Below are 23,176 nucleotides of genomic sequence, written 5' to 3'. Positions count from 1 at the left end.
AGCCTGGGTGACAGAGTGAGACCCTGTCTCTTAAAAAAAAAAAAAATAAGAAAAAGAGTGGACCATTTTATAAAACAGCTCATCTGTTAAAAAAAATTTCTAGACAGGGTGTGGTCGCTTGGGCTTGTAATTCCAGCACTTGGGAAGGCTGGGGCAGGAAGATTGCTTGAGGACAGGAGTTTGAGGCTGCAGTGAGCTATGATGACTCCACTGCACTCTAGCCTGGGCAGAGAAAGATGCTGTTTCTAAAAAAGAAAAACAAGAAAAGGAAAAAAAAAAAAATTTCTGGATACTCTTTAAATAAATAGCTGTCAAAAAGTTTCATTCTGGCTGGGCACAGTGGCTCACGCCTGTAATCCTAGCACTCTGGAAGGCCGAGGCAGGTGGATCGTTTGAGCTCAGGAGTTCGAGATCAGCCTGAGCAAAAGTGAGACCGTCTCTACTAAAAAAATAGAAAGAAATTATCTGGACAGCTAAAAATATATATAGAAAAAATTAGCCAGGCATGGTGGCACATGCCTGTAGTCCCTGCTACTCGGGAGGCTGAGGCAGGAGGATCACCTGAGTCCAGGAGTTAGAGGTTGTTGTGAGCTAGGCTGATGCCACGGCACTCTAGCCTGAGCAACAGAGTGAGACTTTGTCTCAAAAAAAAAAAAAAAAAAGGAATAAAAAGCTTTATTCTGTTGTGCACATAAGTGAGTTAACCTGTTAGCACAAGTGAATGTGTTGATGATCTGTAGTGTGTGAATATTTGGTATGAAACATACACTTTTCTATTGCTGCTTTTTAAAAAATTGAGGTAAAATATACATATAAAACTTTAACCATTTTTAAATGTACATATCAGTGTTAGCATAAATATATTCCCAGTGTTGTGCAGCTGTCACAACTACCCATTTTCAGAACTTTTTCATCATTCCAAATAGAAACACTCTACCCACTAAACAACAACTCCTTCCCCTTGCTCTTAGCCACTGGTAGCCATGTTTCAGAATTGTATTCCTTTTTAAGGCTAAATATTTTATTATATGAATATTTCACATTTTGATCCATTCATCTGTTGATGGACATTTTGGGTTGTTTTTACCTTTTGGCTGTTGTGAATAATGCTGCTGTGAACATTGGTGTACAAATATCTGTTTGAGTCAGGTCTTTTAGAGTATGTATCTAGAAGTGAAATTGCTGGATCATATACTAGTTCTATGTGTAACTTTTTGAGGAACTACCGAACTTTTCCACAGCCCCTGTAATATTATATTTTCATCTGCAACACACGAGGCTTCCAATTACTCAACCTCCTCCCTAACACTTGTTATTTTCTGTTCTTTTGATAGTAGCCATCCTTATGGATGTGAAGTGGTATCTTATTGTGGTTTTGATTTGCATTTCCCTACTGATCAGTGATGTTGAACAATTTTCATGTAATTGTTGGCTATTTGTGTATCTTTGGAGAAATGCTTATTCAAGTACTTTGCCCATTTTTGCATTGGGTTTTATTGTTGAGTTGTAGTTCTTTATATAGCCTAGGTATTAATCCCCTATAGATGATTTGCAAATCCCATTCTGTGGGTTGTCTTCACTCTCCTGATAGTGTAATTTGATGTACAAAAGTTAAATTTTGATGAAGTAAAATTATTTCTTTTGGTGCCTGTGCTTTTGCTGTCATATCTAGGAAATCATTGCCAAATACAGTGTCATGAAGCTTTTACCGTGTGTTTTCTTCTAAGAGCTTTATACTTTTAGCGCTTACATTTAAGTCTTTGATCCATTTTTGAGTTAATTTTTGAATAGGGTGTGAGGTAAGGGTCCTACTTCATTATTTTGCATGTGGATATCTGGTTTTCCCAGCATCACTGTTGAACAAACTTCTAAAAATTCACGGGTTTGTTTTGTTTGTTTGTTTTGTTTAAAATCTATTTAAGTTTCAAACCAAACTTTTGTGGAACCCCTGCCTTATAAGGCACCTTGCTTGAAGATTTCCAGTTTTGTGGATTCACTGATAAAAAAAAGTAGCTCCTTTTTGTGCTTAGGATTTAAAAAACAACAATACAAGTGTGTTTAGGTTAATAAACCACCAGAAATGCTATCTATGTAAATAGTTTTGAGTCGGCTGAGAGTAAAGTGAAACCAGACTGGAAAGAAAACATTATAGCAGGAGAGAAGGAATTATAAATCGTGTCTGGAATAAAATGTATTTGTCCAGGATTATACCTTTGATATTAATGTGTTTTAAACCCAGAGTTTTATTTTATTTTATTTTAATTTTAATTACAGCTTATAATATTGGGCCATTGTAGGTGGGATATACCTGGTAAACCTAAGGTAATGCACAACAGATAAAATCTTGGATAGTCCTGTACTTTGCCTGTTCAGCAATTTCAGTTCTAATCGAGTTCTAATCTTGGAAACAGGATTTTACAAATTCTTTGGCAAAAGAAAAGCAATTGTGTGAAGAAAAACACAGGTGTCTTGCTATGTCTTCGGGAACTTTGCTGTTACTGAGCTTATTCAGTTTCTCATATGATCACTACAACACTATATAAAATCCGTGTTATCAGTACGCAGAGAGAAGGTCTCTGCCTCTCTTTAATCCCATCCCTGGTTGGAAGACTGTAAACGAACCTTGTTACATAGATAAAATCTCTGCCTTTGTTGAGGAGACTTTATTAGTTTGCACCTTGAATTTTTGCCAGTAGCAATAAGTAATTCATGGCAGTTTTGTAATTTCTGTTGCATCACATCTTTTTTATTTTTATTTTTTTTAAGAGACGGGGTCTCACTCTGTTGTCCAGGCTAGAGTGCAGTGGCATGATCGTAGCTCACTGCAGCCTCGAACTCCTGGGCTCAAGGGATCCTCCTACTTCAGCCTCCCGAGGAGCTGGGACCGCAGGTGTACTCCACTGCCCCCAGTTGCATCCTTTTAAAAAGTGGTTTCCAGGGACTTCACGTCCAAATAAAAAACCTATATACTTCAGTTGGAGAGACTTATATCTGAACTTGCCATGTCCCACACAGATCTGTCTGTATTTTGACTCTTCCAAAATATGGCTTAATAATACTTGAGGAGTACTTTGGAAGTGACTGTTTCCAAGCAGCAGTGGCATCTTGTTGTACCACAGTTAGGCTCATTCATACCCAAAGGTCTGTTATGTGTGCATTGTTTATAGTGGATTAATGAGGTATGATCTGACTCAAGTTTGGCCAGGTTACTTTTTTTACTTTTAAATTCAATGACATATGATACGCATATGGCCTTGGTTAAATCCATAAAGCCAAGGGTTTAGAGCTTTTAAGGTTTATCCCATTACAGCTGGGATGTTGATGATTTTGATAAGTGTTAACTACTACGCAATTATTTTTCTTTTAGGTGAATGGAAGAGAATCAGAAGAAGAAAATCACAACAAATCTGAAATAAGTCAAGTGTTTGAGATTGCACTTAAACGGAACTTGCCTGTGAATTTTGAGGTAAGCTTATTTTTTTCCCCGTTTATTTTTTGTCTGTATTTGTGGGGTACAAGTACAGTTTTGCTACATTGATATATTGCATTGTGGTGAAGTCAGGGCCTTCCGTGCATACATCACTGAAGCAATGCACATTGTACCCCCCAAACACCCTGTCTTCATTCACCCCTTCACATCTCCGCCACCCTTCCAAGTCTCCATTGTCCATTGTTCCACACTCTGCTTCCATATGTATGCATTATTTTGCTCCCCTTTATAAGTGAGAACATGTGGTATTTGTCCTTCTGCATTTGAGTTGTTTCACTAAGATAATGGTCTCCAGTTTCATCCATGTTGCTGCAAAGACATGATTTCATTCTTTTTTATAGCTGAGTGGTATTCCATTGTGTGTATATACATTTTCTTTATCCATTTCTCTGCTGATGGACACTTGGGTTGACAGTCTTTGCTATTGTGAATAGTGCTGCAGGTAAGTGTATTTTAAATGTAGGACTTTATATTATGAAATCCTGTTAGCATTCATCATAAGAATGAATTTTTTTCCCCTAAGTAACATTGGAACACTATTCATATAATGTGAACCTCCAAATTTAAAACTTAAACTTTATATTTAGCAAAGCAGTATTTATTCTCCTCTTCTAGGAGTCCTTGACTTAGGGGCATCCATGGAGACAACCAAGGATGGCCTCAGTTGGGCTATGAACCTCCTGAACTGGTCTGAAGAATATGATGCTAATGTCCACATGTGTGTTCTTCTGGAGCAGGGGGGTCCATCACTTTCATCCATCTCAAAAGCATCTTTACCTCCAAAATATTAAGACTCTCTTTAAATGGTTCCTAAAAATCTTATCAGAATAAATTTTGAAAGGGATAGAGGTTTTGTCATTGTCTAGCATCTGCCCTCTAGTTTACCTGTTTTATAACTTCATGTGTTGTTGGAGACCTCGTGGTCTAAAAACAATAGTTAACGAGTTGTTTGTCAAAATGGAAAATAAGGTGGATTTGCTGTGGTGCTCAGGCAGGTCTTGAACTCCTTGGCTCGAGTGGTCCTCCCTCGGCCTTCCAACGTGCTAGGATTACAGGTGTGAGCCACCGCGCCCAGCCTGCTTAGTTTTTTTTTTTTTAAAGCCTTTCTGAAGTTTATTATCCTGTAAAATACTTTAATTTTGTAGTATATTTTACAGTTACAGGTGACCCCCAAATTTCGTGCCTGACTATCATAAAATAATATACCTTCTAGAACCTGCTATGTGCTAGCACCCTAAACTCACCCCACTTTCAGTCCTTCATCCTTCAGCTGAGTGATGATGATTTCTCACCTTCATCCTGGTGGTGCTTCCCTGCCTGCCATGGGTCAGCGGTGGGGCAGGGAGTTACCCATGGCTCATGGGGCTAGGATGTGTGCATGCATTTTCCCTTCGTCCTCCAACACCCATCTCAACCCCTGAGTCCCCTGGCAGGCAAGACCAGGTTTATATTGCTCCCCACGTGGGGAACAGAGCCCCCAGGTGGATCTAGGACTGCTGTCTTCTCACCTGGTCCTACATTCCTCCCTGCCTTGCTCTCTGTGTTGGCGGAGGCGGAGGTGTGGTTGGGGAGATGAAACGGGACATATAGAATGACACTGAGGGCTAGTTGCTGGGTGGGAAATAGGTGGCAGCTGCATCCCAGAAGTCATGAGATCTCCCTCGACACCTATTTCAGGAAAGGGACGAAGCATTCCTTTTCTCCCTTACTGAGGGATTAGTGTGGTGTGAGCATGCATTTTTAAAGATCGAAGGAAGGGGTGCCAAGACTGTGGGATGGGAAATGCCTGGCTTTCCAGGTCACCTCAGGGTTCCAGGGCCAGAGCCCTGTGAAACTTGTCACCTGTTCACACTAGTTGCTGCCCTGAGAGTCACAGAGCTTTCTGGAACCTCAGAGATTGCCATTTATGTTTTTTCTCTGTGGGACATAGGGGCCAGACTGCTTGCCTCCCACCTTCGCTTTTGTTAAGGTTTCAGTTTGGGCTTTCAAACCTGTGCTCAGGCATACATAATATATAACAGGGAATTGTCAAGTAGTCACATAAAAGAAACTGGAGGCGCACCCTCTGGTGGTGAGTATCTTTTAAAGTAATAATTAAAACTGCAGTCCCTGGGCGGTGGACTGGTACTGGGACCGGGTCCCAGGCTGCGGAGCTCTGCTGTGTCCACCCTGCCTTCCCCAGTGGAAAAATTGTCTTCCATGAAATTTACCGGGGGACGCACAGCAGGAGGTGAGCTGCTCCCCATCACTCACATCGCTGCCTGAGCTCCGTCTGCCCCTGCACTGCCGTAGCCCCGGCCCCCCCATCCACGGAAAAATTATCTCCCATGAAACCAGTTCCTGGTGCCAAAAAGGTTGGAGACTGCTGATTTAAAACGTTAGTTTGTAGGTCATGGCGGTGAGTTCATTAATATGGTTACTTTTATTCATATATCACAAAGTTCATATTAGCTTTTATTACTAGATTGAGCAAGGGCTTTCTTTTCTTTTTTTCTTTTTTCTTTTTTTTTTTTTGAGACAGAGTCTTGCTTTGTTGCCCGGGCTAGAGTGAGTGTCGTGGCGTCAGCCTAGCTCACAGCAACCTCAAACTCCTGGGCTTAAGCCATCCTCCTGCCTCAGCCTCCCGAGTAGCTGGGACTACAGGCATGCGCCACCATGCCCGGCTAATTTTTTCTATATATATTTTAGTTGGCCAGATAATTTCTTTCTATTTTTAGTAGAGACGGGGTCTCGCTCTTGATCAGGCTGGTCTCGAACTCCTGACCTTGAGCGATCCACCCGCCTCGGCCTCCCAGAGTGCTAGGATTACAGGCGTGAGCCACCGCGCCCGGCCAAGGGCTTTCTTTTCTATTGCACTGGAAAGATTGCCTGGCATGTGTGGGATACTCAGGAAATATATATTATATAAATGAACAGAATAGTTTTTGAAAGTAGCATCTGTCAAATTGGAAGCTGCGTTAGATGTTTTAACAGAAGACAGGAGCAGTTTGTAAAGTTTTTCAGAAAATGTATACAGCTTGACTTTTGATAAAACACAGTTTTAGTTAGAAATTGTGACAGTGCTGATTGATGTAGCCACGAGGGGGCAGCTGTGACATGATCACACCAAGTACAGTCTAGGTCAAACTCTAGGTTTAGATTTGTGGAGTCCTGATGTGGGTAGACAGTGAAAATTGCTGGGGAGGTCCCAGGGTGGGGCTGTAAATTGGAGGTGAGCCATCAAGGTGGCTGCCCTGTCCTTCCCAAGTCTAACGTAAGGATGTGAACAGCACTGTTCTGGGAAGATGTATTCTAGAATCTAGGCCATTGGTATGGGGGGAGGGGGCTGGGAGAATTCTTGAAAATCAGTCTGTAGGGGCTTGTGCAGGCCAGGTCCCCCCCGCTGTAGGGCAGTCCAGGAGCTGTGCCAAGGCATCTTGCCCACCCCCCGCCCCCAGCAATGCACAGCTGTTTCTTGGGTTTACTTATCTTTCCTAGCCATTTTTTCAACTTATTATTTTCAGTAATTTCAAACCTGTGTAAGAGTTGCAAGAATAGGGCAGTGAATGTAACCCTCACTTAGGTTCACCAGTGTTGAACATTTTACCATATTTGCTTTCTCTTTCTCTGTAAATGTACATATTATTTTATTTTCTGTTTTTTACTTTTGCTAAATCATTTGACAGTAAGTGGCAGGTATTATACCCTTTGACTCCTCTTGATAGAAATTGTTTTCCCGTCTAGTGTCCAACACAGCACCACCTTGCACTTAGTTGACCTGTCCCTTTAGTCTCCTTTGATCTGTAACATTTCCTCAGCCTTTCTCGCGTTTCATGACATTGGCATGTTCAAAGACCAGTTATTTTGAGAAATGGCCTTTAATTTGGGTATGTCTGGCTGTTTACTCGTGATTAGGTTCTGGTTATGCATTTTTTGGGCAGCATCACCATGGCAGTGATGTTGATCCTTCTCAGCATTACGTCATGTCACTTTATCCCAGTGTTGGTCTGTGCCAGACAAGCTCCACTATAAGGAGGCTTCTTTTCCTTTGTGAGTAACCCAGAACCTCTGGGGAGATGTTTGAAGGTTGGGCCCTCACAGATTTCCCCGGTGGTTCCAGCAGTCATTGATGATTCTTGCTGGATCAGTTATCTCTGCGGTGGATGTCAAAATGGTGATTTTCTGTATTTTCAAGTCAGCATTATATTGTAAAGAAAAACTTTCCTTTATCCCTCTTATATTACAACAATTTATATCAGCATAGAGGCGTTGCTTTTTTATTCAAGTGTTACTCCGTTTTAAAAAAAAAATTGTTTTAGTGTGGGAGGCTCCGGTTTCTTTCGTTCTTTTGTTTTTTGAGACAGGCTCTCGCTCTATTCCCTGGGCTACAGTGCAGTGGCATCTTGACAACTCACTGCAACCTCAGACTCCTGGGCTCAAGTGATGTTCCTGCCTCAGGCTTCCGAGTAGCTGGGACTACAGGCACACACCACTACACCTGGCTAATTTTTCTATTTTTTTTTTTTTTTTTAGAGGCGGGGGTCTCACTGTGTTGCTCAGGCTGGTCTTGAACTCCTGGCTTCAAGTGATCCTCCTGCTTTTGCCTCCCAAAGTGCTAGTATTATAGGCGGGAGCCACTGTGTCTGGCCCTGGCTGTTTTCTTGAGATATAATTTACATATACTAAAACTCACCCTATATGAGCATACAGTAAAATGTGTTTTGATAAATTACGTAGTTGTGTAACCGCCTCTGCAGTCAAGATATGGAGCATCTTTCACCTCATAAAGTTCCCCCAGTGTCCCTTTGCAATCAATCTCTTTCCTCCGTCCCCAGCCTCTGGCAGCCACTGATCTGATTTCTGTCCCTGTAGTTTTGCTTTGCAAGAATATTACATAAATGGAATCATGGAGAATATTGCCTTGTCTGGCTTAACTTAGCATAACGCAAACTTGGAGTCATCCACGTTGTATCCGTCGTGTGTTCCTTTTTATTGCTGAGTGGTGCTCCATTGTACGGACATGCCACCACTTATCCACTTGCCAGTTGAAGATCGTTTGTATTGTTTTCAGTTTTTAGTGATTATGAATAAAGCTACTGTAAACATTTACATCTGTGGTGGCATGTTTTCATTTGTCTTGGGTAAATACTTGAGTGGATGTGCTTAGTTACATGATAAATAAATGTCATTAACTTTGTAAGAAGCTGCCAAATGGTTTTCCAAACTGTGTCATCGTGCCTTCCACCTGCGATGTTTAAGAGAGTTTTAGTTGCTTTACATTCTTGCCAAAACTTGGTACCGTCAGTTTTCTAAATTTTAGTCATTCCATTATAGTAGGTGTGTAGTATTAATAGTATCTTGTGGTTTTAATTTGTATCTCCGTGAAGACTAGTGATAATGAGCATCTTTTTGTGTGCTTATTTACTATCCGTGTGTCTTCTTTGGTGATGTGTCCATTCATATCTTGTCAAATTTTTTGAATGTCTTTTTATTGAGGTTTGAAGATTCCTTATATATTCTGAATATAAGTCCTTCCATCAGATAGGTATTTTGCAGATATTTTCTCCAAGTGGCTTGTCTTTTCATTATTTTCACAGTATCTTTCAAAGAACAGAGTATTATAATTTTGGTGAGGTCTAGTTTGTCAAGTTTCTCTTTTACAGTTCATGATTGTTGTGTCTTATATAAGCTTCACCTACCCTAAGGTCATTGTCCTTTGAACTAATGCATGTCCTTATCTCCACCTAACCTGTGGCTCTTATAGCAACTGTAAAGGATCTCAGGCCTGGCATGGAGCATGTTAGTCCTGTCCCCTTTCACCCTGGGGACAGCAACCAGCATTCTTTCCCATCTAGTGTCCAACACAGCACCACCTTGCACTTAGTTGACCTGTCTCTTTAGTCTCCTTTGATTTATAACATTCCTCAGCCTGTCTTGCGTTTCATGACATTGGCATGTTCAAAGACCAGTTATTTTGTGAAATGGCCTTTAATTTTGGTACATCTGGTTGTTTACTCATGATGAGGTTCTGATTACGCATTTTTTGGACAGGATCACCATGGCAGTGATATTGATCTTTGTCTTAATGACGGGGATACATTCTGAAAAATTTGTCATTAGGTTCTTTTGACCTGTAGAAACATCATAGAGTGTCCTCACACAAACCTAGGTGGCACACCTTACTACATGCCTAGGTTATATGGTATAACTTATTGCTGCTAGGCTACAAACCTGTACAGACTCTTTGTGCTGCATTAATTTTTGGGCTTTTCTTGGCCCAGCTTCCTTTCTGCCAGTTGCAGTGGACACTAAACTCAGGACAGCCTGGGAACCCCGGGGGATGTGAGCCATTCTGAAGGGGGTGTGAGGGTAGTAGATGTCTCCTCATTCCATGCCTGACTGTTTTGCACTCATCAGACTCAGGAAAACAAACCAGTTTGAAAATTAAGAAAGGGGATAAAGAGCATTCAGAATTATCATCGCTTCCTTTGTTGATGTTCCCGCTCCCTTGTCCTTGATCTCCCTCTGCCCGTGTCTCGTGTGACGTGTGCCAGCCACCGTGCCCCACAGCTCTTACTAAGTGTCTGTCCGCTTTCACTCAGTCTTTCCCTCTGACACAGGTGGCCCGGGAGAGTGGCCCACCCCACATGAAGAACTTTGTGACCAAGGTTTCAGTTGGGGAGTTTGTGGGGGAAGGTGAAGGGAAGAGCAAGAAGATTTCAAAGAAAAATGCGGCGATAGCTGTTCTTGAGGAGCTGAAGAAGTTGCCACCCCTGCCCTCAGTTGAGCGAGTGAAACCCAGAATCAAAAAGAAAACAAAACCCATAGCCAAGGTAAGATCTCTTCTGAACAAAGAGGGTGTTTTTATTGCCCATGATGGTTGGGGGGTTTAGATCGTCGCTGCTGTCCCCAGGGTGAAAGGGGACAGAACTCACATGCTATGTGCCAGGCCTGGCAGACCCTTTACAGTTGCTACGCGAGCCACAGGTTAGGTGTGGATAAGGACACGCGTCAGTTCAGCAGAAGTACCTGCAGGTGCATGCTCTGTGTGGAGTGCTCCTCATTACAGTGACGCGTGGGGTGGGACTGAGAGGCCCAGCTTAGGCACGTGGATATATCACGGTGCTGCCATCTCAGTGGCTGCCATGCTGTCCTGAAGGTGGACGAGACCTGTGCCCCGACCAGAGGGCCCTGGGCGCAGGTGGGAGTGAGATGTTTTATCTATGTCTTCTTTGGATTTTTGAGCCACCCTAATAGACCTATCAAAACATAATATTGACCCCTTCCTCATCCCTAGAAGGGGGACAGGATTCCGTTTGTGGACATTTATGAATTCAAGCATTTTTCTGTTTTGATTTTCAGTATACATAGTTTCATGCTATATCAAGATCCAAATTTTTCTTACATAAAAGTGGGCATACTATATATACTCTTATAGTTTCCTTTTTTTCACGTAATACAGCCTGGAAATCACTCCCGATCAGTGGACTGGGTGAGGATTCCTTGGCACAGAAGGTGGCCACCAGGAAGTAACCGTGGGATTCTTAGCTTTTTCCACAAGGTGTCACCTTGAGCTTTTTTTTTTAATAGCTTCTGTATTTTGAGTCATTAAGAAAGTTGGGAACCCATCATAAAACAGACTTTGGAGAATTTTAGGAAGTGTTTTATATTTTTTCTGCCTATTTACTGTCATATGTTAATATTTGTTAAAAAGCAGGTGTTGCAATGATGCTTGGCTTAGTCACAGTGAAATGTCGACGGCTTGCTAAAACCTTAAAATCACCTCAGAACAATCATGGAAAATCATAAAGCATATTTTAATTTTAAAAGGTTAAGTTAAAAAAAAGTCTGATTAATTCTGAGCCATTAGATGAACATAAAATCTCTCATCTCCTATCATATTTTGACCTCTGAATTGGTTAAGTCCTTTCTGTGAATAACGTGGCACACAGTTTCTGCATTCTTTGTTCCTCAGCCGCAGACAAGCCCAGAATGTGGCCAAGGGATAAATCCAATTAGCAAACTGGCCCAGATCCAGCAGGCGAAGAAGGAGAAGGAGCCGGAGTACATGCTCCTCACAGAGCGAGGCCTCCCGCGCCGTAGGGAGTTCGTGATGCAGGTGGGTTTGCTCGGGGTGTGGGTGGCCCTTCCTCTAACCACATCCGGTCTTGGGAGCGGATCGTGGTCTCAGGGCTGGATGCCTTGTTATCAGTGTTACCGTTACTAGGACCAGGCTGCTTGCACTAATCTGACAACTCAAAAACATGCACTTGTCAGCATACCACAGGGACTTCTGGGTGCCCAGGTGGGAATGTGGCAACGAAATTTTCAAGAGTGTTGAGGCTGGTGGGGTTATGGGTGAGTTTTTTCTTCATTACATCTTAGAGGTTTATGATGTTATTTTCAAAAGATAAATTTTGGCTGGGTGCAGTGGCTCACAGCTGTAATCCCAGCACCCTGGGAGGCCAAGGTGGGAGGATCGCTTGAGCTCAGGAATTTGAGACCAGCCTGAGCAAGAGCGAGACCCTGTCTCTACAAAAAAATAGAAAAAGTAGCTGAGCATGGCTCCTGTAGTCCCAGCTACTTGGGAGGCTGAGGCAGGAGGATCGCTTGAGCCCAGGACTTTGAGGTTGCAGTGAGCTACAATGATGCCACTGTACTCTAGCTGGGGTGACAGAGCAAGACTCTGTCTCAAAAAAAAAAAAAAAAAAAATTAAAATTCACAAGTAATATCAAAGGATCTGTTCCCACGTCTCCTAATACTTTTGTAGCATCTGGAATCAAGGATTGACTTTTCCTTAGATTGTGATGACACTTCAGATTAGCATGCAGTATTAGCAGCTTATTAAATGAGCATTTCACGTGGGCAGCTTAATTTAACTGTGATTTTAATTTTATAGTGTTTTCTTACGAAAAACATGATATTAAACACTGTGTAGCCATTTATAACCTATAAAGAATTGTCATTTAACCTGGTGTGTTTCATCTACCCAGTCAGAAGGTAGGAAAAGTAATGATCCTTCCATTCTACAAGAGGAAATTGCAGTTTGCTGAGAATCAGTAATTTGCCCAAGATGAAATGGCTGGTAGGTGGCCAGGTTTGAGTTCAGTCCCAAGCCACTGTTGCAGGCCAGCGAAGAGTTTTCTTGACTCTGTCTTGTGACATGGGGCTTTTGGGTTTAGTAGCTCAGGAACCTGTGATCAGAACCCGCGTGGGCGTTGGAAGCAGTGGTGTGCTGAAATGTTTAACAGCCAGCTCTCAGTCGGAGGGTGGCGTGGTAGGAGGGACGTGCACGTGTGTATAGACCTGGATACATACACATGCACATACATATATACGCGTATGTTATTTTATTGCTAGAAATGATGTGAAGCACAACTTACAAATATGTAGTACTTTTTATTGTAAATTTAATATGTCAGTGTGCCAGTCACCAAGTGTTACGAAGTCAGACAACACATAATGCGTTATTACTATCTAGTTCAGCAAAGATGTTGCTAATGTCATTGTCAGATGCACAGTTTAGATTTGGGATTCAGTTCTAGTTTGAATCTTAGTGGATAACTTTGTTTATATTAACAAGTAAGATGAAAGTAGAACAATGAAGACATATGTAACTTCATTTGTAAACGATGAGAGTGGCTACTCTGCCTCTAGACCAGAGATCAGTATCAAATATAGTCAAACCATTACCTCTCTTTGTTAAAATAAGTTGATTACAAGCTTACATAATTTAATGTTTAATAGTGGCTATGTTTAACAGCCAGCTCTCCAAATTCCTGAATATTTAATAATCGGCTCTCACAGACTGGGGTGGGCCAACTCTAGGGCACTGCTGTCGGGCCGTCCAGCTTCTGACCATTGCTGAATTCTATTGCTGACACATCAGTTCCTGCTTGGTCTTTACTCAGATGGTTTAAGCACTGGTCTGTGTGTTGACGTCTTTATGCAGGTGAAGGTTGGGAACCATACGGCAGAAGGCGCGGGCACCAATAAGAAGGTGGCCAAACGCAATGCAGCCGAGAACATGCTGGAGATCCTTGGTTTCAAAGTCCCACAGGCGCAGCCCACCAAACCAGCACTCAAGTCAGAGGAGAAGGTGACTGCTTGGGGCTCTCATTGCAAGATGGTCTTCTCGCTTCACCCTAGGGAGCTCTGGCACCTCCAGGGGCAAGCTTCAGGGCAAGGCTTCATCCTCCTGGCAGCAAAGCAGCCCTGCCAAGCAGCGTCGTAGCCGTTTGGACCATCATAGTGTGCTCAGAGGGGACTTGCATGTCCAGTGGCTCCAGGCATGGCTCTGGGTTAAGTCATCATTGTTCTAGTGTATTTGTGGTCTGGGGATGTTGCGTAGAGGGCGGCTTGCCCTCCCCATTTGCAGAATGTTGGGTAATTTGGCTTGAAATCAGTGAGTGTGTTTCTGTCATTTACACTCTCAAAATGACGCCTGTAAGGAAAGATTCACAAGCCTTGGGCTTTATTAATTGTGGAGCAGGCTTTGGTTTTCCTGGGACAATGAGATAGTGCGCTACTAGTGTCAGGTCAAATCCGTAGTTTACGTTTGGGATTTTCCTTCTGTGAAATGAACACCAGATGAAAACGATCCACTGTTGAAAAATTCACTTGCGCCACAAGTGGTAAGTAGGACTTCAGCAGAAGCTGTGAATGCCTTTGTTTCCTGTCACTGAGTAGTCCTGTTGGGATAAACTTGAAATGGAGATTGATTCATTCACGTCTGCCAGATGTGCTGACAGTGAGAAGCGACATCGGCTGTGGCCACAGTTAATGACTGGGACCTCAAACACCATCAGCACAGATCCCGGACTTGGCTTTGGGTTTTTCATTCCAAAATCTTGTAGAGCATTCGTAAGCAGCATTACCTTGTTACTTCTCAGAAAGGAGACCTTGTGCTTGACGAAATTCTTATCTAGTAACATTTTCCGTGTTTCTTTGGAAATAATTGCTGTATTTTTTAATTGGATATTAGTTCCAGGAAATATTCTCGATTTATATGTTTAGCTTCAATCTAAAAGCTTCTTCCCCATGTTAGTGGCTCTACGAATCTAGCATGTCTGCTCCGTCTGGTTAAGTGTTTCCCCATCTCCCTGTGAGTGCAGAGCACAGGCTAACACACTCTGTCAGACGCTCTTTGCGGCCAGGCTGGTGGGGCGAGAGGGCACGCTGGGAGAGAGAGGCAGGCTGTGCCAGGATGGTGCACGCACACCAGCGGTCAGGTTTGGGTCAGGTTTTCTGTGGATTGCCTCCATTGATGCTCGTTGGAGTTTATGTAGTTTTAGTTAGCAGAAACTAATTTTTCAATGATTTGATTTATGTTCATGGTTTCTTGTTTTTTGTTTTTTTAAGACACCAATAAAGAAACCAGGGGATGGAAGAAAAGTAACCTTTTTTGAACCTGGCTCTGGGGATGAAAATGGAACTAGTAAGTGTGATCTTAACATTGTCTTAATCTGCATGTGACTGTGGGATTTGGATGGTTCCCAGTAACAGTAGGACCCAGCCAGTGAATCCCAACATGCAGTGTCTGCACTGGCGTCACTGTCCGTGTTGCCGCCGCTGCTGTGCATGCCCAAAAGAGGGCCAGTGGGCAGTTGGTACAAAGTTATGACGTCTTTCCAGGCAGTGGACGTGGATTCATGTTTATCTGCATGTGGGCCCTTCCCCAGGTAATAAAGAGGATGAGTTCAGGATGCCTTATCTCAGCCATCAGCAGCTGCCTGCTGGAATTCTTCCCATGGTGCCTGAGGTCGCCCAGGCTGTAGGAGTCAGTCAAGGACATCACACCAAAGATTTCGCCAGGGTAGCGCCAAATCCTGCCAAGGCCACGGTAACTGCCATGATAGCCCGAGAATTGTTGTACGGGGGCACCTCGCCCACAGCTGAGACCATTTTAAAGAATAACATCTCTTCAGGCCACGTACCCCATGGACCTCTCACAAGACCCTCTGAGCAACTGGACTACCTTTCCAGAGTCCAGGGATTCCAGGTACCTGTTAGGCCTGAGCTGTGAGGGCGGGGCATCAGTGTAGTCGTATCTGAGCTCCCCTCAGAGAATGAGCTCTGTACCTTGTTTTTTAAGTTCTTTGTCTAGGGGATGGGTGAGGGAGTGGCGGTGGAAGGACGGCCTTGGGGAGAGAAGGGAAACATAGAAAGTATCACAAGCATATATGGTCAGAGAAAATCCTTGTCCTTTGGTAACGGCATTTTAAAATCCAAGACAACTCTAAAATCAAAGCCTCTAACCACTAGTAGTGGTTGTAAATTTAGATTTCAAGAACAGACGCTGGCCGGGCGCGGTGGCTCACGCCTGTAATCCTAGCACTCTGGGAGGCCGAGGTGGGCGGATCATTTGAGCTCAGGAGTTCGAGACCAGCCTGAGCAAGAGTGAGACCCCATCTCTACTAAAAATAGAAAGAAAGTATATGGACAGCTAAAAATATATATAGAAAAAATTAGCCGGGCATGGTGGTGCATGCCTGTAGTCCCAGCTACTCGGGAGGCTGAGACAGGAGGATCCCTTGAGCTCAGGAGTTTGAGGTTGCTGTGAGCTAGGCTGACGCCACGGCACTCACTCTAGCCTGGGCAACAGAGTGAGACTCTGTCTCAAAAAAAAAGAAAAAAGAACAGATGCTGATACTTTCTGCCTAGTAGAGGACATGGCTGCTTCCAGCCCAGGGGTTCTGAGTAGACATCTAGGTTCCTGGAAGATTCTGGGCTGGGGTGCCTCAGCAGCAGTCCCCTCCGACAGGGCAGGGTTAGTGTGGTCACAGTCAGACTGGGCCCAGCACCTGCTTTCCCAGCCTGGAGCGCAGTCCTCCGCCCTCCAGCCTGCTCATGGTCACGTGCCCCTGCCCTGGCCTCAGTTCTCTTTTCCTCCTTAGGTTGAATACAAAGACTTCCCCAAAAACAACAAGAACGAATTTGTATCTCTTATCAATTGCTCCTCTCAGCCGCCTCTGATCAGCCATGGTATTGGCAAGGATGTGGAGTCCTGCCACGATATGGTACGTCCCCCTCGGGCTCAGGGGTCAGTGAGTTGAATTGTGTGGGTACCTGGACTCTTCTCTTGTTCAGCCTGTTACTGGCCTTAGGAAGGCAGGAGCATTCTCCCATAGACCTTGAGAACTGTTGATTGATTGATAGTCTGTATCTCTAAAGACCTTTTGTCTTAGTTGATTGGCTCCATCTCTCACTTTGTTGATGGGAACTCATCAGCCTTAGCCCGCCCTGCCTGTCCCTTTCCCATGCTGGCCTGAGGAGCGACTGGGATCCTGGGACTCGCCCAGAGACTGTATTCAGTTCCTTTCCTACCAGAACAAGGAATTGCAGGTCCACATTCCGGCAGCTGTAGAAAGCCCCTTTCTTTGGTGTTCTGTTCAGGATGAAATTATTGTAAGAAAACCGAGAAAAGGAATTGATACAATTAATCTAAGTGATCTGTGGTATAGTCACTTGATGGAATACAATGCATCCATCAAATTAATGTCTCTGCAGATGATGTAATAATAAGGAAAATATATGACTGGCTTTTTGAAAGTGGGATATAAAATTTGTGTAGTCTGGTTACAAGGTTAAAATACTAGAAGGAAATGTAAGTGACTCAATGGAGAAGTTATTTTTTTAAATTTGTATTTTAAATTAAAAATTTAACCATTTTATTAAGTGGGACCAGAGTTTAAAAAGTTGCCACCTGTTTATTGGGCAACAGGACCTCTTCCCTGCCTGCCTAGTGCCTCATGCTGTGGTCCAAGCAGTGCCTGTCGTTTTACTTTTCTTTCCTTCCCCACTAGGCTGCTCTGAACATTTTAAAGTTGCTGTCTGACTTGGACCAAGCAAGTACAGAGATGCCAAGAACAGGAAACGGACCAGTGTCTGTGTGAGTGCGCTGCTCCTCCTCTGTGTTCAGTTCAATCTGTCTGCTGACTCTGGGGGGCAGTGACCGCCCTGAAAGGTCTCCACGTTCTCTAGGCAGAGAGCTCCACTTTTTTTTTAAAATTTAATTTTGAATAGGTCATACATTCACATGGTTCAAAACTCTGAATTATTTTACAAGGTGCACAGTGACAAATCTTGCCCTCTCACAGTCCCCAGCCCCCCCCATTTTTATTAATTTCTTGTATGTCTCTCCTGCATGTTTTTCTTAGCGCAAATATAGACATGTATTTCTTTCCTTCTTTTCTTCCTCCCCACCCCCCGAGATAACATATACCATCTTTCTTGCTTTTTCCACTTAAGATTTTCCCAGGATACACTATTATTTTAATCCAGTTATCATAAACTAGAGCCTGCACTGTTGGACTTGCTGATGTTTGCCAATTTCATTGCATTTATAACATTAGCTTAGTTCTCTCACATTTCAAAACTATTGTCATCTTCATTTTCATTTTTTTTCCCTAAAGGTGTGGGAGGTGCTGAACCTTTTCTGGCCAGGAACCATTATAAAATCCCAACATATATACTGAAACTGCTTTGAAAATTTGGAATTTCTGATACCTCCAGTGGGCCAAGAGACACAGTGGGTAAGAATGAGGGCAGCGGTGGTGAAGATGGAAACAGGAGGAGGCAGCCATGGCTGGGCTGGACCGTGCTGGGGTTTATTGTGACGGCCGCTCGGTGAACAAGCGGTTCCCACACAGGAGCAGCTGCCTGTGGGGAAGGAGGGGCCTGCCCAGCAGGCTGCTCCACCAGGAAACCAGCACATCCATGCCCTGGGCACCCAGTGCTTGATCTTATTTTATTTTGCTGTGTGAAAGAAGCAACAGAAAGCAGAAAGCATGACCCCTTCTCAAACTGGCTCACTCACACACTTTGGGACAAACCCTGGACAGCCACACCGGAGACAGGCCTTAGATTGGCCTCAGAGCTAAAAGCACCAGAGAAAATCAAACGCTTCTTACTCAGTGTAACCTAACTTTTCTAGCGTGCTATGGCCCCACCACCTCCTGTAGTACCCACACCGTAACCACTGCTTTCCCTTCCAACAGTGATATGTATTCTTAGTTTCATTTTCTTTTGATTGATATGACACTATATAAAATTTTTCATTTGAGAGTTTCTCAATTGTATCTAGTTATATAGCACAGTTTGGAAACTTGTCTGAGACTGACTTTATCAGTAATCTAACCGGCAAAGATCATATCCATGTGTATGTGGTTATAATTTTTATTTTATTGGACTAACCCAGGACCATTTCAGTGATGCAAATTGTGTGCCCTCTGGTTTAGCTGAAACAGTCCTGGACTTCTCAGAACCTTGATGAAGTCTCCCACAGTTGTATAAATTTAGGAATTTTAAACTTTAGGTGATCATTTGATTCCTTTTCTATTTTATTTTTGTTAATACAACAGGACTTAAATGAACTTTGATCTTTGTTTTAAAGATTATAAAAATTGTGTGTCTATACATATGGCTCTTGAGGACATAGCTTTCACTACACTACAGGATATGATCTCCGTGTAGTCCATATAAACCTGCAGATTGATTTTCCTTGAGTGCTTGATACTGTTAATTACATCTCCATGTAGGGCTGAAAAGAATGACTTATGTTTCTCTATACAGCTGTGTTGCTTTTGATGTTGTGTTACTGTACACAGAAATGTGTGCACTGAGGTTCTGCATATGGTCCAGATGAAAAGCCTGGTAGCCTTGCGAGTTAAGTATGCTTCCATTCATTGTTTACGCTGGAATTTTGCTCCCCATGGAATGTAAGTAAAACTTAGTGTTTGTCACCAATAAATGATAATACTAAATTTTTTTGTTAATTTATTCTCAAATGCCACTACTGCTACATTGGTCCCCTCCCAACTTGGCCCCTCCCGTTTTTTATTTTTAAGAAAATTTGTAATGCTTGTGAGTCCGTCTGGGCAAAAAAATCTAAAGATCTGAAATAACTTTATATCAAACTATTGATCAATAAACAGCTACTAATGAAGTATGTGGTCCTGCTGTGAGTGAGGGAAGGGAAGCTTCGCGAGCAGGGGCAGCACAGGGAGCATCACTGCCCGTGAGGAGCGTGTGGGCACCTGAACCTGACACTGCTACCCAAAGAAGTGACCCCGAAGAGCCAGAGCCTGCCTGATACTTCCCTCGGGTGCTCTACTGTCTCATGGAAACCGAGGAGGCCGTGTCTAGTCTGCCTGAAGGGCAGGCTGGTTGGTTTTTGTTTTACAATTTTAGAAGAACTGGCAGATTATGAAGGTGGTTTCACTATAAAGCTAGCCTATGGATTGGACTACCTGAATAACCAGAAGTGATCAGAAGGTTATGGAAAATGCTAAAGGTGAAAGGGAATTCAGCATTTTGAGGATGAAAGCAGGGAAAAAAGGTGTCCCTGTGTCTTAAATATAAATAAATAAACAAAAAGGGCTGGGCATGGTGGCTCACGCCTATAATCCCGGCAGTTCGAGACCAACCTGAGCAACTGTAGCCAGACTTGGTCTCTACAAAAATTAGAAATATCAGTGGGGAGTGGTGGTGCATACCTGTAGTCTCAGCTACTCAGGAGGCTGAGGCAGGAGGATTGTTTGAGCCCAGAAATTTGAGGTTGCAGTGTGAGCTATAGTGATGCCACTGCACTCTAGTCCCGGCATCAAAGGGAATCCTGGTCTCAAAAATAAAGCACAGAAAACAACTGATAATTGATGGAATAAAATGCCATCTACTTGGAGAAAGTGAAGACAGGGAACCAACAATTTAGAGAGGTGGAGGGGTAGGGAGAGACCTTCACCATCAACACTAGATTCGAGACAGTGACCATGATGATGAGGTAAGAGTTAAGATTATTTAAAGTTAAAAGGAAATATAAAATGCTGTTACAGATAGATGCTCCTCAACTTACAATGGGGTTATGTCCTGATTAACCCATAAGTTGAAAATAAAAATTTTAAGTCAAAAATGCATTTAATATACCTAATCTAAATATCATTGCTTAGCCTGGCCTACCTTAACTGTGCCCAGAATGCTTACATTAGTCTACAGTTGGACCAAATATCATGCAACACAAAGCCAATTTTATAATACAGTGTTTACTATCTCATGTAATTTGAATACTATACTGAAAGTGAAAAATGGAATGGTTGTATGGGACTTGAAGTATGGTTTCTACTTCATGAGTATCATTTTCACATCTTTGTAAAGTCAAGTAATTGTAAGCCAAACCATTTTAAGCCTGGGATCCGTACTTACTTAGCAGGGAACAAGTCGTAGTTGTAAGCTAAATCCTCATTTTTTGCAGCAGGGACTTAACAGATGTCTTCAAGGTAATCAAGACACCTGTTACCAAGAAAATGAATTTAATGGTGAAGTATTAAGGGAACCCCTAGAACAGAGGGCCCCAACCTTTTTGGCACCAGGGGCCAGTTTCATGGAAGACAATTTTTCCATGGACCGGGGGTGTGGGGCTCAAGGTAGTGATGTGCAGCCCATTTCCTAACAGGCCAAGGACTGGTACTGGGCCGTGGCGAGGGGGTTGAGGACCGCTGCCTTAGAAAAACTAAAGGTAGCTCTAGTTGAAAGTGGTGCCCCCAATGATGAAAGTTGGGGTAGGGCACACACTTGTTGCTCAGTTATAAACCCAATCTATAAAAATTTCACCACATGCATGTAATAGTTTGCTTAAATGTCAAACTGATTATGCTTCACAAGTAAAGAAACGAAATACCATTTTCTTGCCGGGCGCGGTAGCTCATGCCTGCAATCCTAGCACTCTGGGAGGCTGAGGCCGGAGAATTGCTTGAGGTCAGGAGTCCCAGACCAACCTGATCAAGAGCCAGACCCAATCTCTCCTAAAAATAGAAAAATAAGCTGGGCATGGTGGCATGTGCCTGTAGTCCCAGCTACTTGGGAGGCTGAGGCAGGAGGATCACTTGAGTCCAGGAGTTTGAGGTTGTCGTGAGCTAGGCTGGTGCCATGGCACTCTAACCCAGGCAACAGAGTGAGACTCATTTTTCACCCATAAAAATGGCAAGAAAAGAAATAATGCCCAGGATAGGTAGAGGTGTCCTATAGAAAGTGATAGAACCTTTGCATAAGGTAATTGGCCCAGTAATTCCCTCAGGAAATAGAGATACAAAGGTTGATACATACAGATGTCATCTCTAAAGTTGTCTACAAAATAAGAAAACCTCCAAGTTGCCATTCTATATTATAATTTGGTAATGACATATTCAAAGGATAAGTCATATACATCCACTGATGTTTACCAAGTAAATGCTATCTTAAAAACATAAAGGTGTATACACAGAATGATCTCAACTTTGGGGGGCGGGGGAAGAAAACTAACCAAAATGTTTAAAGTAGGTAAGAATATGAATGATTTTTAATTTTTAAATATTTTTCTGTATTTTCCAAGTTCCCCATAAAGAAAATACATTTAAAATAAAAAAGTTATTTAAAGTTTGTTAAAAGACATGATCAAATACCATGGAAAATCAGTGGACCCAGCAAGCAGCTCTGATGAGAAACTCTGCAATGACATTTCCCCTGTATGTAAAAATGCCCTGGGGGTGGGGGATTTTCCTGGGCCAGGACTGTGACATACTGGGGCAGTGTTTGGCACTGCTCAGTAACAAACACCTTCTCCCAGGCAGGCCCCCTTCCCCAACTTAAAGAAAGAAACTTCCAGCAGCTTTTATTCATTTACTCTGTATGGGTTCTCTGCTTAAGTACTCTACGTGTACTATCTGGTTATTCTTAAAACCACCCTGATGATGAATATTATGATACTCAATTTTCAGAAGAGGAAATAAAAGCAGAGAAGAGGTCAAGTCATTTGCAAACGGTCACAATTAGTGGCAGAGCCGTGGCTGAAACCCGGCTCTTCATACTGGACAAAGAATGGACACTGAGCTACAGTCACTACCACTTGTCAAAAGAAAAAAATCATTTCAGCAACTTCAGTCTACTATGTCTTAACAAAATCTTTAAAAGCCAGATATAAAAATCGTCTTGGATGATGGAATGAAGCTTTACTAGAAAGCATTTTTAAAAATTGAGAATACTGATCAATGAATTGTGCCAGAGTAAAAGTGAAAGTACAGGTCTTCCGGCTCAGTGACTACTTCAAAAGGCACGTGTGCTTGGCATTCACAAAGACAGACAATCTATAGTCAATCTTTTGAACTGAGGAAGGAAAACATTCAGAACTTGATTAGTCCTGACTGTGAGACCCGGAATGAAGCATCGTCTGGAACAGTATCTGCTCTGCATTTACTTTAAATGTTCACCACCAGCTTCAACAAGAGCAAAGCCAATACTTAAGCTTGTCCGAGCACCAAACATACAGAGACCATCAGCACCAATTCCCTGCTTTCCATTCCAGAATTTTCACCTACAAACCGTAGCTTAAAAACAGGTTCCGAAAGTATCTCAATACCCTTCTGCCAATGAACACCAGCCAAATAAATAATGTAAAATTTAACATTTCTATTACTGTGTCAAAACCAACAAAAACAAAACTTAAAAGATTAGATGGTGTAAATAAAAGATTAGATGGTGTAAATACACTAATAGAGTGCTTTAACACTACAAAAACAAATGTAAGAAAAAGCATTTGAACTGTGTGCCTGAGATTTAAACAAAAAAGCACATAAATAACTTCTGTGAGAATCACTTAACGGGGGCAGGCAGAGATTCTAGTTTGCATGACACAACAAACAATTCCAGCTTAAGTAAACTAATTCATTTCCTAAAAA

The 23,176-nt window shown here is 42.7% G+C and overlaps 1 protein-coding gene across 6 annotated transcripts in view; it reads left to right on the top strand.

Annotated features, from left to right (window-relative positions):
- Positions 1-19,417, top strand: part of STAU1 (staufen double-stranded RNA binding protein 1) — a 57,550-nt gene extending 38,133 nt beyond the window's left edge. For 3 of the 6 annotated variants that reach the window (XM_069496642.1, XM_069496639.1, XM_069496638.1), the window contains 9 exons: positions 3,368-3,466; positions 10,090-10,302; positions 11,445-11,588; positions 13,423-13,569; positions 14,832-14,907; positions 15,152-15,471; positions 16,367-16,489; positions 17,276-17,361; positions 17,885-19,417. In XM_069496642.1, coding sequence (XP_069352743.1) covers positions 3,368-3,466; positions 10,090-10,302; positions 11,445-11,588; positions 13,423-13,569; positions 14,832-14,907; positions 15,152-15,471; positions 16,367-16,489; positions 17,276-17,361; positions 17,885-17,900 — 1,224 coding nt within the window. In that variant the 3' untranslated portion in view covers positions 17,901-19,417. Of the gene's footprint in view, positions 1-3,367; positions 3,467-10,071; positions 10,303-11,444; positions 11,589-13,422; positions 13,570-14,831; positions 14,908-15,151; positions 15,472-16,366; positions 16,490-17,275; positions 17,362-17,884 lie in introns of all 6 variants that reach the window. The other 3 variants (XM_069496641.1, XM_069496637.1, XM_069496640.1) reach the window with 2 other exon arrangements.
- The last annotated feature ends 3,759 nt before the right edge of the window (positions 19,418-23,176 follow it).

Source organism: Eulemur rufifrons, chromosome 20 (genome assembly GCF_041146395.1).
Source record: "Eulemur rufifrons isolate Redbay chromosome 20, OSU_ERuf_1, whole genome shotgun sequence".
Taxonomy (NCBI): domain Eukaryota; kingdom Metazoa; phylum Chordata; class Mammalia; order Primates; family Lemuridae; genus Eulemur; species Eulemur rufifrons.
The sequence above is the reverse complement of the archived record's forward strand: the minus strand, read 5'-3'. Positions and strand labels throughout refer to the sequence as shown.